Source organism: Pavona decussata, unplaced genomic scaffold, assembly GCF_977016875.1.
Source record: "Pavona decussata unplaced genomic scaffold, jaPavDecu1.1 SCAFFOLD_321, whole genome shotgun sequence".
Classification (NCBI taxonomy): domain Eukaryota; kingdom Metazoa; phylum Cnidaria; class Anthozoa; order Scleractinia; family Agariciidae; genus Pavona; species Pavona decussata.
In genome coordinates this window covers 2,134,293-2,150,000 of record NW_028145711.1, presented here as the reverse complement: position 1 = coordinate 2,150,000, position 15,708 = coordinate 2,134,293, and the positions used below count along the sequence as shown (strand labels likewise).

The window sequence follows — 15,708 nt, the reverse complement described above, 5'->3', positions numbered from 1 at the left end:
AAAACGCCTAATGTCCATTATTTAAAACGCTTAAAGCGCCTGGCAATGTTGAGTGAGCTTGTGATAACTGATTTCTGTATCTCCAGAGCTATTGTGTCGCTTTTATCTCCCACTAGCTCTTTAAGTGCCTTCCTGACATCTCTTGAATAACCTCCGAGTACATCCACAATAATATTGAACTGTCTCACACGATATTCAGGATATCTCTGCTCCAGCTCCCAGCGTAATGGCCCGTACTTTGTTGTCTTCTCGGCATCTTTCTCCTCCCTGTTTTCAACCCAAGGGCAGCTCATCTCTATCACCGATACTCTCTTATTCTCCTTGTTATTCTCCTTATTATTATTATTACTATTATTATTATTATTATTATTATTATTATTATTATTATTATTATTATTATTATTATTGTTATTATTCATTTCCTTATTTTTTTTTTTTTGGCGGGATTTAGAATTCAGAACACTAAAGCAAACTAAGCTGGGTAAAATTTTCACGATGCTCTATGACACTTGTAGAAAAGCCGCCAACAGTGCAAAAAGTCCAGTGCAAAAATGTCTCTTTGGGAAAGCACACAGATGTATCATGTGAAACGACCAACAGCTACATGATACACGATTATATCTAACTGGTCGGCAACTACATTGTATATGTATGATGGATTCCAACACCTTACCTTATCTTCATTTCAAAGTTCAATACTCAATGACATACATGTAACATAAAAAATTATCATTTCTGATGTTAAATGGAAATTAGGTGATGCAGCCACACTAAATGCATGTACATGTAGTAAGCTGTGATCAAACCACACTGCACTTTACAAACTCCTCTATCAAAACAAACTACTGGTCTTTTGCCCTTGCAAAGCTCTGTTTTGTTAACCTTCATTTTGATGACTTTAATGTACATGTACACCGTAGTAACAAAATATGGCCCATTAACTGAATAGGTACACTACACCACAATGTTAAGACTGAAGCAAAGTTTGCAACATACCAGCCAACTGTACTGTCCCATCAGTAGCTAACAGAATATTCCCAGCTTTAACATCCCTACAGGTAATAAATGCATGTAGTTAAACAGCCAATGAAAACTAGCAACACAAAATTGCATAATTTTTATTAATGAGGGTGTGCCAGGCAAAGAGCCCTACAGTACTTCTGTAAGCTACCTTGGTTAAGCTTTGCACTTCAGGTATAATAACTGAGTTTATATGTCAGTTATTTTACACCATACAAATATGTACAGTATTAATAAATTAATTCCAATACAAAAATAATGTACAATGTAGTTGTCCTTAAATGAAGGGGAAACCAGATGTCAGCACAGAAAATGATGGGTGGTGGTATTTTCATGACAACTATCTTTATTTTTCGTGATGACTCTTAGTAGAGTACATGTACATTATTTTTTCTATGCTAGCCAGCCTGCAACTTTGAAGTTAAACAGAGGGCAGTGCATGAGGTGTGCTACACTGTACACTGCAAATATATCAGAAACCAATGAGTACACACATGTACATCCCCTGTACATGTAATGGTTGCATCTGACATGAACTGTAATGGGCATGGCTTGAAATTCAGTCAAACAGTTCTCCAGAGCTTTAAAAAGCCCATTCTACAATAAATGTACTATAGCTGCTACATGTACAGTGTAGCTCATCTTAAACTTAACACCAACACCCATGTCAGGGCTGTCACTAGCAGCCAGTTATCACCTACATTTGTTATGCCTGGCAATGCTACAGAACAGTGAAAGCGACAAGTCACTTGAAGTTTGAAAGTAACTACGTAAAGGAGAGCAAGCAGTGAGGCAACTTTCTTTTAGATTGGCTAGCTTGACAGCTGTTGTAGGTTAAAATGAACCCCAGGTTAAAATGATTTCAACCTACAGTGTAGGTTGATTTGTATTTTCCTTTGTTTCAGATGAAAATTACCTACTTTCACAAAGAAAAATACAAATCAACCTACAGTAGGTTGAAATCATTTTAACCTAGATTCATTTTAATCTAAAACACAGCCACCTGCATGATTATTGTCTTAAATTTAGTCACTTCCAAACTCTGGGACCAATCAACAGGATCTTAACTGTAGGTTGTCAACCATACATTTAATTGAAGGGTTTTATCTTATGCAAGACTATTGTACAGTAAATGCACTTTTTCCCTTAAGGACGGTGCCTACATTTGCTACTGTGCATATGTTCTACATATCTCACGATGGCCCGAGAAAGTCGGGTTTCTAAACAGAGGTGCCTGCTTAAACAGTAATATTTGCGCGAGGTTTTTAACTACACATGAAAAGCAGACAGTGGCATGGGTTATTGGAGTCCGAAAAGAAAATTAGGGGTAACCATGCATTTTTCAGGGAAAAAATTCCATGCATTGTTTTGTATTTTGGCGCTTTTTAGAATTATTGAAATTTTTGCTTAATTATCTCTAAAAAAAAAATGCATGGTTAACGCCAATTTTCTATTTTCGATTCCAATAGCTTTGCTACACTGTAAGATCTGCTTTTCCCGCATAGTCATAAACCGGGCAAAAATACTTTTGCATTAGTAGGCACCATCCTTGAAATCGAAATTGCGCAGGCTATTTAAGTAACGTTTCAATGTTGCCACTTACATGTTATTTTTCCATTAAACTTTTATGTTATTTACATGTATTCCACAGTCTTTTTGTTTTGTTTTGTTTATCACTTCACATGGTATAATTATATTAAGTCCATTTTTAATTTTAAATTTGTCACTTGAAAATGATGTTATGGCAAAATCAAAACGTTACTTAATAATCTCTTGCATGCACACTGAAAAATCAAAATTGCTCCAAATAAGCCCTTTTTTGGCTTGGAGACCAGGCATCCTTTTGTTCAAACAAAATTTCTTACATGATTACCAGTCTCCTTGCCAAAATAGGGTTAATAAAACCTTTCAAATTACGATACATGCATATGTATAATAAAATATTACTGGTTGCCAGTTCTTAAAGTCAACACTAGAAGTCTTAAAATCCTTAATTTCTATTCAAAAGATGACAGTCCACTGACCTGTGTATGAGGCCCTGACTGTGAAAATAATCCAGACCTTTAAGAACTTCCCGCAAAACTGCTGCTATTATGACCTCATCAAGAAGACCATCCTCGCAGTTGCCTTTCTTCTTCTGATGTTTAATCACGTCAAGCATTGAACCTAACCAACAATAATTATTTAGAAGGCACTTTAAACTCCCAATGAATGCATTATTGACCACAGGGTTAAAAGTTTAAGTTCACATAATTAGTCCCTTAAATAAATTTTAAATTGCCGACCTCAGATTATTAGTGCTAGAACAAACAACAGTTAAAACTAGGGTTTTGACACTTCTCAGATGACGTTTACCTGGTCAAACTGTAGCTTATACATGTCACTGAGAGTTGACCAAGGCAAAATTGTAGCAAATGCATAGAATATATTTATAGTTTTGAACAATACTATACCTCATGATCTTATTGTAAAATTTATGGAGGTCTCTTTCATGATGCAACAAGGCCCCAGAAGAGGTTAATGGGATAAAAGATATCTAAGCAAAATGCAGTACTAGAGATACAGCTGTAGTATTATTTATTTAAGGGAATTACAATACTGTATGTACAATACATGCAGCAGGATATAAGAAATTGATTTGATGTAGAGGGAGAATCCATGATATATCAAGTGCCTGATTTGGGATGCATGTTCAATGATGTGCATGTACAATTTCAATCTGAGGAATTACGAGATAATTTGGAGAGACAAAAGGGATGAGATAGTCAAGAAAATTAATTAATTAGTGCCCTTACAGTACTGGGCCTCTGTGTTTTTGTTGTGTTTTTTTGTTAACCAAAAGATTCCATAAATTTGGTCTGAAATTTTTCATTGAGAATACATGTACAGTGTATGTGAAAATGCCCCATGTTTGGTGGAGGAGTAAGCAGGTGGTTAGAACTTCCTGCACCCCTCTTAATTCCCACCCCTCCTTTCCTTGAAGGTATGAAATCTCACCATTCAATACTGTACCAAAAATTCTTCCTGTTTTATCTTACTTGCTATCATGTTAAAAATCCTACTTTCCTTGATCTTTTATCTATAGGTGCAAGTTCAAGCCTTCCATTCCTAGGGGCAGATTGGGTACAATTTCTTCCACCCCTCTTTCTGGACTTTTCTGGACCTGCCCCTGATTCTCATTCTCTTCCAAATATTTAATTTATTATCTTGTAAACAGACACGGTAATGACAAGTTTACAAATACATATAATCATACACTGTACCTCCATTAAGCAATCTCATCACTATCCAGAGCTCTTGTTTCACCACAAATGATGTGTAGTAGTTCACTACATTCTCGTGGTTACACTGACTCATTGTACGAATCTCTTTCTGTAAAAGAAAACAGCAAAATTTACTAAAGATACGCAAACATAGTTTCTGATACCCGCTGCCTCATTCAACAGTATTTTTCAACCACCAAGACTAACAGGAGCCTGGTAGCCTGGTGCACCCAAGAAAATGTTTTGGGTGACAATTTTTTGGCAGCAGCACCTAACACTTCACATGTTGGGCTCCTAACTTCTTGGCTTTTGGCCTTGTGGGCTCCTTGAAGTTGCTCTTACGTAACGGCCTTGACCACACCAACTGGGTGCAAACTTTTAAGATTTTGGTAGTTCAGCTGAATTATATGCAGGTAATATCGCAACATGAGTATGCAAAAACCTGTTTTAAATACCAGGTTTGGTTTATTTTAATTGCTCAAAATTTAGTTAGTATTATAAAGGAAATAAAGGGAGATGTAAAGAATCGACGATAAGAGGACACAGAAAAAATCTGAGCCCCAGATCGGATTCGAACCCACGACCTTCCGTGTTCTAGATCGGATGCTCTAACCTCATTGTTTTATTGAATTATTTGAATAACTGTAATAAATTATTGCAAAATTGTCTTTCTTCGTCCAGCACTTTGGCCTTGTGAATGAAAAACGCACCAGTAGCCAAAAACTTGATTAAATTAATTAAATAAATTTAATGATTAAAGATGATCGTATTGTGTTCCGCTTTTAATTTTTTTCTGTCTGGGAAGGATCGCCCAAGGTGGGGATTTTTCATACTTTTGACACAAAGTATTCGCCCTGGGGTCGGATATTTGACGAAAATTTTCTCCAAAATGTCATATCCCAGCCTTATGCCAGGCTGCCCCCCCCCCCCCCAACCCCCTCCCACACCGTCGGCTTAACATAGATAGGTACCTTAAGCTTACAAATTTTAATTTTTCAAAATGGCCACCAATGTACATTTCAAATGAAACATTCATGCTTTCATAACAACTCATAATAAAATCAATGGGTTAATGTCCAGCATTTAGAAAGATATTTTAAACGTTGCTCCTTATTTGCCGGAAAGTCAATTTTTTGATCTGACAAATTAAAATCCATAAGTTTACCATTCATTTCGGCTAGAGAAGCCAAAACCAGATTTAAGATTAATGTTCCGATTAAAAATTTGCATTAGGTACACTATATTTCGTTCAGTGCTTCCAAATTATCTTGTACGACTTCATAACACTCAGAAACCCACCATCATTTCATCTATGCTGGCTCCACACTTCTCCAAGTCGATTCTCTTTACGGCTACTCGCTCATTGCGCGGAATGCAGCGGGCAGCCTGGACTACGGCCGTTGCCCCATATCCTAGGAAGAATAAAACAAGGCATGAACACATTGTTTATTTCCTTTGCAAGTCATACCATAGATAACCTACCTATGACTTCCTGAAGCTCATACTTCTCCTTTTCGTTCGGCCACCGACCTTCGCCTGCAGCCGCCATCTTGTGTTGAAGCCCCTGGACATTGACTTACCTTTCTGGGAGGGGACAGGAGGATTTTGCACTTCGTGTCCAGTTTTCGCTGACCCTGCGCGGACATCGCATGCATTTTTTGTCAACTTTTCCCTAGAGTTCCACGCCTGTTGAATATGCTCTTTCCTTAATTCCTTTGGACAACTAAATTACACTTTCCTCTAGCTGAAACAGAATTTCAACTAAATACAACGTAATGTCAAGTGTTATTTTTTTAGAGAATACCGCACCCGAGTACAAGGGAGTTTCAGGAAAATTTGCACCAAATCAGGTTTCACCGTCATGCATGTTGCACGGTGTGGCCACCGCGATTTCAAACGGTTGCGTGCGATGCTGTACACAATGTTGCACCATGTGTCAGGGACTTAACTGGCAAGCCTGCCTTGGAGAAATCAGTTGGTTTGCCTTGAAACGGTCTTTTACACAAGATTCTAATTACTCCATAAACAGCTTGAGTTTCTCACTGATATTCCGAACTGGAAGCTAAAATAAAAGAACGAATCGAATCGAATCGAGAGTCAGAAGCATCTGCAGAGCCAACCGCTCTGCTCATGTTGTGCGCAGCCAAGGGATTTGAGGGAAAGACTCTCCCCAATGCATGATAGGAAGGCGCGCGAGGATAAAATTTTAAAAAATAACACAATTATGACGTCACGAAGCTTTTGTAGCAACCAAAGCTCTCTTTGTCGGTGATATGACTAGGGTTGGTTCGTGATGCGTCTTGAAGTTTTTCTTCAGTCTGCTGCCCTCAAGATTCTGCGGCAAAAGCTTTCGCACGTGTCTTTTTCTGCTGGTATGTACATCCTTTTTTTTTTTCTTTTTTTCAATGGTGTCAGGTCACGAGTAAAGTACCTTAGGTGGTGAATTCTTTGCAGCCTTCAGTAGAAAAGTTAATTACTAAAGAGCCCATGACCTTAAGTAATTATGTAAAATTTATAGCCGAGCCTGTATGTTCATTTTTTGTAAGTTTTGTTTTCATTTTATCAGTTCCAGTCTGTTATTTATTTTTTTTTTTTTTTCGAAGGCTATTTCAGTATCAGTCTCAAACATATATACCCTGAAGAAGAAAGGCCATGCCTTTGGAAATATTGTGGAAATATATTTCGCTGACCGAGAAATCAGACTTGCTCTTTGTTATATTATTTATTCTACAATTTGCTTCTGATTAAATCCTTTACTGCAGGATCCAGTACTTTGAATTTGTAGCGGTGGTCCTTCCAAACACAGTCAATGTTTTTTTTTACTGAACTGATCGTATTTTTATCAAGGCTGTTTTTATCAAGACTCACTTGAAGAACATTTAACTTATTTCATCAGTGATACCATGTTTAAACAGAGTGGATGATAATTGATGATCGAGGATGATGATAGATACAGCAAACTGTAAAGCTTTATCCAATTGTGATCTCATATACACCTTTATTGTGCTCTGTTATTTTAACTATGCTTTCCAGTTCCCATCCCTTCTTTGGTGGCTTCTACTTCCATTTCGCTCTACCTCGCTCCACTGTCTTTTCTTACGCCTTGGCCTGCTACATACATGATCCGGCTTTCGGCCAGTTTAACGGTGCTCATTTGTCCCATATTAAACTATGCGTCTGTGTTACGTACTGAATGATGAGTTCAGATTACTTTCTCTCCGTGTCCCCAGAGGTTAGATCACAGAAGTACTGCTAACAACTTCCTTCTCGGGGTCTTACTCGCTCCCTTGGACGTGAAGAGGAGAGACCCTGGGAATGAGGTTGTACCGCTCGAACCGTTTCCCATTTGTTTGCCACAGCTTAAATTAAAGGAATTATGTCAGCTGGGGCACATGCACAGAAGAGTCCGGTCAAGGCTAATTTGCATACTGAACTCGTCGCGGAATTTTTACTTTTCCGACATTGCAAAAGCTTTCAAAAATATCGCGATGAACAAACAGCTTCTGTATATATTGGACCATTTCCGAGTTGCTGTAAACCTCATTATGAAATTGAGACTAAGTGCAAAGCTTTTCTTTGCATATAAATGAAAACTAATTTTCACCATCAGAACTTTGGACTTAGCCTCGCTTTCATAATGAGGTTCAAAGCGACTCGTAAACGGCCTATTACTAAAGAACTTTTGTAAATAAATTAAGAAACAAAAAAATCAGCTAACTTTCCGAAGATGAACGCGATTGAAAACAGCTTGAAACAGCTTCCTGGGCTCTTCGACGGTGTTTAAAAAAGTTGGGCCAACGATATCAAAATGCTTCTCAATAACGCGCGCACGTGCTTGGGGTGGCATAGTCCCTTTTAGGGAAGCCAAATTATCTTGTCAACTCAGTTTATAAAACTAAATCCACGTTTGTGAATAGCCAGCTGGTCTGCCTTCTACCAGTTGTTAAACCAGTTGATGTTTAACACTCGGCCACATTGACATCGATCTTGCGCTAAAAATACCCAACGAGAGCGGATCCGAAGTCATATGCTTTTATCGAGGCCTAGGGTAGATAAAGATTATTATCTATTCACTTTTTATTTTGTTTTGAATTTTGATGTATCACCATCATCATCATCATCATCATCATCACACTTTATTTGTTACTTAGTAAATTTTACAAATAGCAGCCAACCATGACCTACTCATGCCAAGAAATAAAACAAATACAAGTAAATAAAAATTTCAAAGACATAGTTACAATGACATTACAGTGTTTATGTGACGACCAGCCTATATTTTCCTAGATAAATCATATCGGCATTTTTTTTTTCAACAGATTCTCCGTTCCGCTTCAATATGGCACAGGTTTTACTATCTTCTGCCTTCTATCTGGCCTTACTTGCGGCTCTTGCTTTCTGTGCTGTACTTGTAAGACTGTTGGGAGCAGCACCAGACCCAGAACCCGACCCAAGAACAAAACCGAAACCCGACAAGTAAGTAAAATACAATAAGTGTGATACTTTAAAGGCTATTTACATCTTTCGTCTTTAATTAAATTTGTGCTGTGAGCTACCGCCATAGCTAGCAGTTCTGGCATGTCTGAAATCCGCCAAATCACGATAAAAGATTTTATGTTCGTAAAAGAAACCCAACCTAATAACGAACGTTAAGATCTAGAGTAGCGTGCAATTAGGGTCAAAGTCACAAGTGGAGGGATGTGGAAAATGGACCCCGTTAGAGGGTGTACCGCTATTTCAGCGAACGTTGTCGGATTTTAAAGCCTCAAGTTTAAGCAACCAGGCCGAAATGTAGTATGGGTAGCTGAAAGTTTTGTAACTGGGCGGCAATTTTACGGTTGGCATGTGCAGTAACAAAATGAAATGAAAATACCATAAACGCGGTGATTCATTTTCTGTAGTGATGAGCCTTAGCTAAATTTGGTAAAGTAAACCAAATTTGCGATCTTGTTACGACGGCAGAGTAGCCTTGTAAAAGAGAGCTGAAGTAAAGGCTGTTTGTATGTATCGACATACCGACTATCAAAACCTTAGTTGTCAAGGCAACGTGGTACGTCATACGGAAAATTTACTTCAAAATGTGCCTGCCCTCTTAAAAGAAAGTTTCCGAATAAATTGGCATCCAAATTTCCAATCCCTGTCCCCTCTCCACTCCTTACCTCCTAACAGGGCAGCTTTTCCTTGTTCTAACGTATGGTTATATTGTAAAATAAAATGAACATCAACAACAGCATCAGTCAACATCGGTACATCAGTTTTTAATTGGGCTTATCTGAACAGACGTAAAAAGTGTAATTAGCCAATTAGGACTCGCAGCAACTAAACGAACGAGCAAATCATGTTCACGATTCATTTTCGTTTTGGTTTTGGTTTTGCTTCTCATTGGTTGCGGAGAAAGTGGTGCGAGTTAAACTAACCAATCACGGAGACAATAAAGCTGAGCCAAACAAAACGCAAAATTACTTCCCTTTCAACACTCAATTGAACTGACTATTCCGACCATTTAAACATTTTAATTTACTTCAATGTCTTCCTTCGACAGATCGTTAAGACCTGAAAATACATCCGAAAACAACAACTTGAAAAGCAAAGAATGTTTGCAAGATAAAAACGTCCTTGGTAACCAAAAACCGGTAAAAGGAGATAAACCGGAAACTAGTTCCACCATCCTGGCAACCGATCCAGAAGGCGGCGAAACCAGTCCAGGGGCATCGCTTGTACACAAACAAATATCTCCAGTGACACCGAGGAATTGCGTCTCTCTGGTGTCACCATTAACATTGTTTTTACTGTCAGATACACGGAGAAGTTCTGAAAGTGTCAAAGAACCTTCACCCAGCAAGCGGGTGCAAGCAAGATCAATTGAAAATCACCAATGCAAAGCACGTAAACTCAACTGATTTCATATCTTGGCTTTTTGAAGTTTCTATCATTAGCATCTTCGATTCACTGTAAGCTTCAAACAATAAAATGCCAGGTTTTATTTATTTGCGAAATGAAGTAATTTGTTGTCTGTGCGAAATCGTAAAGTAACGACTCTTCTTACAAATGTGAAAATAGAGATTTGAGCGCGCTTACGTAGTTTTATTGAGCTAAAGCAGACACGTCTTATTTCTTAAGGCTTAGTCTATCCAACTAATCATTATCCAAGCAAGTATTAAAAAATCGCTTGTTCAGCGAACCATGCATCATGCCCTGCCGCGGCTGAGTGAAGTCGAGAGGCGAATTCGAAGTAAGCTAGGGTAACTGAGAAATCTCGAAACTTCGACCGCAATTTATCGGTCATAGGGATATATTCAGCAAATACTTTATGAGGGGGGCTCCTCAAAAACAAATCTTTGCAATCAATTGATCTAAGTCTTGCCGGAGGTCCAGTCGTAACTGGAAGTCAGATAGTACAAATGTGCTTTTGACTGGGCTCGTTCTTTTCTCCACTCTTGACCACGAAATCCAGGCGAACCAAAGCATATGGACAACATTACTTTCCACCCTTTCTTGCATTTTGCATGGGATTTTTCCAAGTCTCTCACGACTTGAATTCAAGCGAGTTCAATGGACTCTCTTCCACTCCACTCGTGCCCTCACAAATATAATGTAATGATGGCTTTTCATTTTGGAGGATTTCATCAAAGGAAAAACGATGTGTGCTCTGCTTCCACTTTGCTGACTCGTTTTCACACGTTTGTGGTTATTCATTTGATCTTGGATTAAGGTTTGTTTAGATTTGTTCAACCGTTGTCTTTTAATGTTACTTTGAAAACAATCACTAAAGTGAGTCCTTGTTAGAACTAACATCATATACCATGATAAGCTTTTGCACCATGGGAAATTCGGAAAAGAATCCTAGTTTCCCATGATGCAAAAGCTTATCATGATGTTATTTGAAAACAGTGTTGCTTGTTATAAGGAACAAACACAGCATTTGAAACAAAGCTAACAAGTCATTAGCCAAGATGGCGCGTAAAGCCCGAAGTTGGTTGTAATCTTTAGAGCAAACAAATTAAATATGTACTTAAAACTCTACTCAATTTACCAGAGTCTATTATTAAGCGGAACTGAAACACTTGCCATGCCCACAGTACAACTTAAAATCTCTCAACACATTCAAAAACTCACAGTTATCTAAGTATAAAAACTATCAGTGTATATTAGTGACTAATATTAAAGACTTTACTGCTAAGCTTAAACATCTTGGTCTTACTCAGGATCAATGTACTTGTACTCTTAACTCTTGCTAAAGCTTATGAAGTCTTTACTCTATATGTAGTTTAGCTTATATTTTTAGAATTATCCATATCATATAGGCTTATCCTTATTTTAATAAACTTACCAGCCTCGAGTTCTCAAAGTAAAAACCTTACCTCAAAAAATGTTTTCTTATTTTTTGCACGTTTTTCCGCGGTTAAGTATGGACTGATGCCTTATGAAACGAAATTCTTCGGATTTCAAATCTTTGCCCTTGTGAAACAAGTGTCCTCAGGGAAAAAAAGCTGACAGTGTTCTCGCAAACGAGCTTCTGTGTCCAAACCTATCAGTGCAACAGTTATGTTTGCTGTCCATAATGCGCCGGTCAAGAGCGCACGACAAAACATCCTTTGTGCTACATCGAGACCATCACCTGCGTTATTAAATGCGCTGCCATAGACCACCCCTGAGAGAAAAGTATTGATCAAAACTAGCCCGACAGCGGCAAAGAAATTAGAGAGAAACCGAAACCAAGAGACAAGCACCATGAATATTAGCAAACACATATTAATAAAAGGCAGTATCCAAGTTTTCGTGATAGTGAATTTGTCCTCCATTCCGCACCAAGAGAGATACAGAAGATAAGGCTTCCCAACAAAATCGCCGATCCCTGATGCTAACACGTAGAACAAATATTGATCCCTTAACGTTATTGGAACGTTGTTAAATCCAATGGTCGTAATGACGCCATTGACCAGTAACATTCTGCTGATGCCACTGATAAGCAATGAAATAATTTGCACTAAAGTTTTCCATGCCATTGCCAACATGTCTTTGAAGGAGAGCTTCGACTCGGGCGTGTTGTCTCGGTTCGATTCAATTGGGCTGTAAGGAATTTCTTTGAAGGTCGTTGGCTGCAAGTGGTTGCTTTTGCTCTGTTCCTCTGCTATTGCAACGTAGGAAATTGGAAATAGGATCCACGGGGTAATCAGCAGAAGAAGCGCCATTTCAGGAGACAAAGAAGCCAACATAGTAAGCCCTGCAAAGTTAAGAAACAGGTCAGAATGAGCACCTTTCCACGTACATGCTTTTGATAATTATTGTCTTCGACTGCAGACAGTCTTCACGTCAAATTATATTCAAATGCTCCGATCATCCATTTAAACAAGAGGAACTGTCGGATTCGGGTGTTTACATAAACATCTGATTAGCTACGACGGCATCACTAGTTGGGACAATTTGTTCTAACTATGTTAGGCTTACAGACGTCTCTGTTGGATCAAGAAAAAAAACTAGCCATGGTAACCCGAGGCCAATCTCCGGAGAAAACGGAAGATGGAAAACTCTTCTGTTTTTATTTGATATTCAGCTTGAGTGGACTGAAATTTCTAAATTCTTGCTTAACATGGCAGAGTTTACGAAGAAATTCGCAGTGAGACGGCTGTTGGTTATTCAACCACATAAAAATAGCGCTGTACTATTGCAATGCAACCCTCCTGTACACGGGAACTACGGCTGTTACTGCAATGTCCCCTCAAGTTCTTGGCTGCTAACATGTAACTAGAGTTTCGCTCTTGATCCTGGGGTACAGCAATCCTCTGGGGCAGTGTCACTTATTTTAGTGTCACTATGAATAGCCGAAAAAACGTGTTTGTTCCAATGGAATCGTTAAAATAATAGTTGAGTTTTGTTTACAATAACACTGCGAGAACAAAGACACTAACTACTATTTATTATGTTAAGCTGAAGGCTGCTACGATGGAAGTGGATTGCAACTTGAAAAAATTGGCCATCTTTTTCAAGTTCTTCCTGTGTACTTTAGAAAAGTAAAAGTGTGAGACATTTACGTGTAACCGATTTTACTCGAGTAAATGGAGATTCTGCGTACATTTAATGAAGGGGAACTTTTTACTTTGAAAACCTATTTTACAATGAGTATCCACGATTATAATCCATCTGAAAAATTTTCGCTCGCGCGCGATTGGTCTAAACGCCTCACGTGACCGAATAAACCCCAGCTAAAACTGGAGAATGTCCGATGATATTCCCCATTTTATATTCCCTAATTTCAAAAACTTCAAGGCGCGTCTTGTTTACAATTAAAATTAATGTCAGGATTGAGGAACGATTTGGTTTTGTGACAGAAGGAGAGATAAACCTGCTGGTCGATAAAGCAGTATCAGAAAACAACATACGCTCTAAACGTTTTGGACAGTAAACTATTCTTGAACGAAATGTTTAAACACTCAAGCTCGTTGCTACATGTTGCGAAAATATTTGAAGGATAATAACCACAACAGCCTCCATTTGGCTTTAAAAATATGCTCAGATATTTGTTCTTGGACATTATCTGCTCCTCGCGGAAGCTCACAGTTTTCCTCGAGCTTCGCTCTCGGAAAACTGTTCGCTTCTCGGAACAGATAATGTCCGTGGACAAATATCTGAGAATATTCAGCGCGCCAAATGGAGGCTACTGATATATATATCGTAGTCTGGCTTTAAGCGAAGGTCGGACCGACGCAAACCAAAAACGGTGGTTGTTCACAAGGGTGATTAGCGCTAAGCCAAAGTCAGGTATTATGTTTCCTCTTGCGCATTTGATCATCTTGTCATATGGAATTATGAGTTATCAAATTTAATCTATTACTATTGCTAAAATCGTTTTCAATTATCAGTTTAAGTAAAATTCTTAAAGAAACAAAAGTCAGATTTAATTATGAACGTTTGATTGATTTTTGAAACTTGTGCTGGTTCAGCCTAACTGAACAAATTGTAATTTTTAAGAAGATTACGACGTTTTATTTTTTTTAATTTGTAAGACATGTTTCGATGTGACAAACATCATCTTCATTTACAGAATTTAACAAACAAGCGAAACATGTCAGTAATCTTCTTTAAAATTACGATTTGTTTCCTGCTGTCTCGACCTGAATAACCTGATCGACCAATCGGCTTTTATGACCTATTTTTTACGAACTCAAATGAATAAATTATTTACCCATGTAAGATAAAGGCGCTGCTAGAAATGATGTTCCTGAGCCCAAAGCATAGCTGTTCATGGCCATTCTTCCATGGAAAGAAGTCAGTGAACAGAAGACAGCATCTGCGCTCCCATAACAAAAATGACGTCAGACTCGCACCAGTTAACTTTCCTACGGGATCTTGAATAAGCGATGTTAGCAGTATTCCAGTGACTGAAGAAATAACTATTGCACATGATGCAACTAAAACTGAGATCCTTTGGCAAACATACGGATATAGAACTGTTGAAAGACACGCAGGAACGGATGCAGCAAGCAGCACAACAGATGTCGGAATCTCAGTACCCTCTAATATATCCTGACTTGCACTTATGTTAATGGCAAAGAAAAAATCAACCAGGAAGCCCATCACAGCAAAAGCCACAATTGTCGTCCTTTTGGTCTTCTGTCTGGTGTCGAATCGCTCATCTTTTGACTTATCTTCTTCAACTTCCATTGCAGCAGGTATAAAGTATAGATTCGAGGTGTTTCACTCCTTACATGCAGTATGGGTAGGTATTACTTTGTATCTAGTTTACATAAGAAATTCATTAGTAATAAATAGATTATAATGCTATTATTAATCATTGATTGGCGGCAATAGGATGATAAGTAAAAGCGATTCATAATAGATTTACAGACAAACGTCCCAATAATGCAACTGAGCTGAGAAAAATATACCAAAAATAGACAATGAGTTTATTCAGCTGTCAGGAAAACTAGCAGCAACACCGAAATTATTCACAAGTTTTAAAGGCTAAATATGGCGTTAGAGTGAACGTACGCCCTTTAAGGATGATCTGCCTGCTAAGATTATCCTCCCTTCGCATGAATATCCGCACGAAATGAGAAGGTTTTGAAAGAGGGTTGTGCCACTGTTGCCAAGATCTTTCGGTACGATCTAGAATACAATCTTGGACGTCTGGTTTGATGGATGGATGGCTGGATGGATGGATAACTTTATTTCAGCACGGCAAATTCGTCAGTGCTTAATATCTTCATATACTATAAACTTTTATTTTACGTCTAACAAACTACCTCAAAAGGGAAGAGATAAATACTGCTCTATGCGGATGCCGTATATCAAGAAATAATATATACCGTATTCATTCGATTAAGCGCCCTGTGCGCTTATTTAATTTTGGGCCTATGAGGGTGGGCACTTATTCGAGGTAGGTGCCAATTCGAGGGAGGGCGCTTAATATTTTCCAAACATTTTC

General features: G+C 38.3%; 2 protein-coding genes and 1 pseudogene across 3 annotated transcripts in view; 1 reads left to right on the top strand and 2 right to left on the bottom strand.

Moving 5' to 3' along the window:
* The window catches only part of LOC146453999 (serine/threonine-protein kinase OSR1-like), an 18,817-nt gene extending 12,970 nt beyond the window's left edge, over positions 1–5,847 (bottom strand). The window contains exons 1-5 of the mRNA XM_085095945.1: positions 5,766–5,847; positions 5,583–5,695; positions 4,284–4,392; positions 3,045–3,186; positions 997–1,052 (exon numbers count right to left, since the gene is read on the bottom strand). Coding sequence (XP_084952071.1) covers positions 997–1,052; positions 3,045–3,186; positions 4,284–4,392; positions 5,583–5,695; positions 5,766–5,832 — 487 coding nt within the window. The 5' untranslated portion in view covers positions 5,833–5,847. The remainder of the gene's footprint in view (positions 1–996; positions 1,053–3,044; positions 3,187–4,283; positions 4,393–5,582; positions 5,696–5,765) is intronic.
* Positions 5,848–6,514: 667 nt separating this feature from the next.
* Positions 6,515–10,280, top strand: LOC146453998 (uncharacterized). Its single transcript, XM_085095997.1, has 3 exons — positions 6,515–6,655; positions 8,603–8,759; positions 9,826–10,280. Exons 1-3 carry the CDS (start codon positions 6,577–6,579, stop codon positions 10,181–10,183), a joined length of 594 nt encoding a protein of 197 aa, XP_084952123.1. The 5' UTR covers positions 6,515–6,576; the 3' UTR covers positions 10,184–10,280.
* A 1,164-nt stretch (positions 10,281–11,444) lies between these two features.
* LOC146453997 (battenin-like) lies at positions 11,445–14,982 on the bottom strand (annotated as a pseudogene). Its single transcript, XR_014859383.1, has 2 exons — positions 14,467–14,982; positions 11,445–12,507 (listed from the first exon to the last, which is right to left on the bottom strand). The product of XR_014859383.1 is annotated as a battenin-like (transcript).
* Positions 14,983–15,708: the final 726 nt, after the last annotated feature.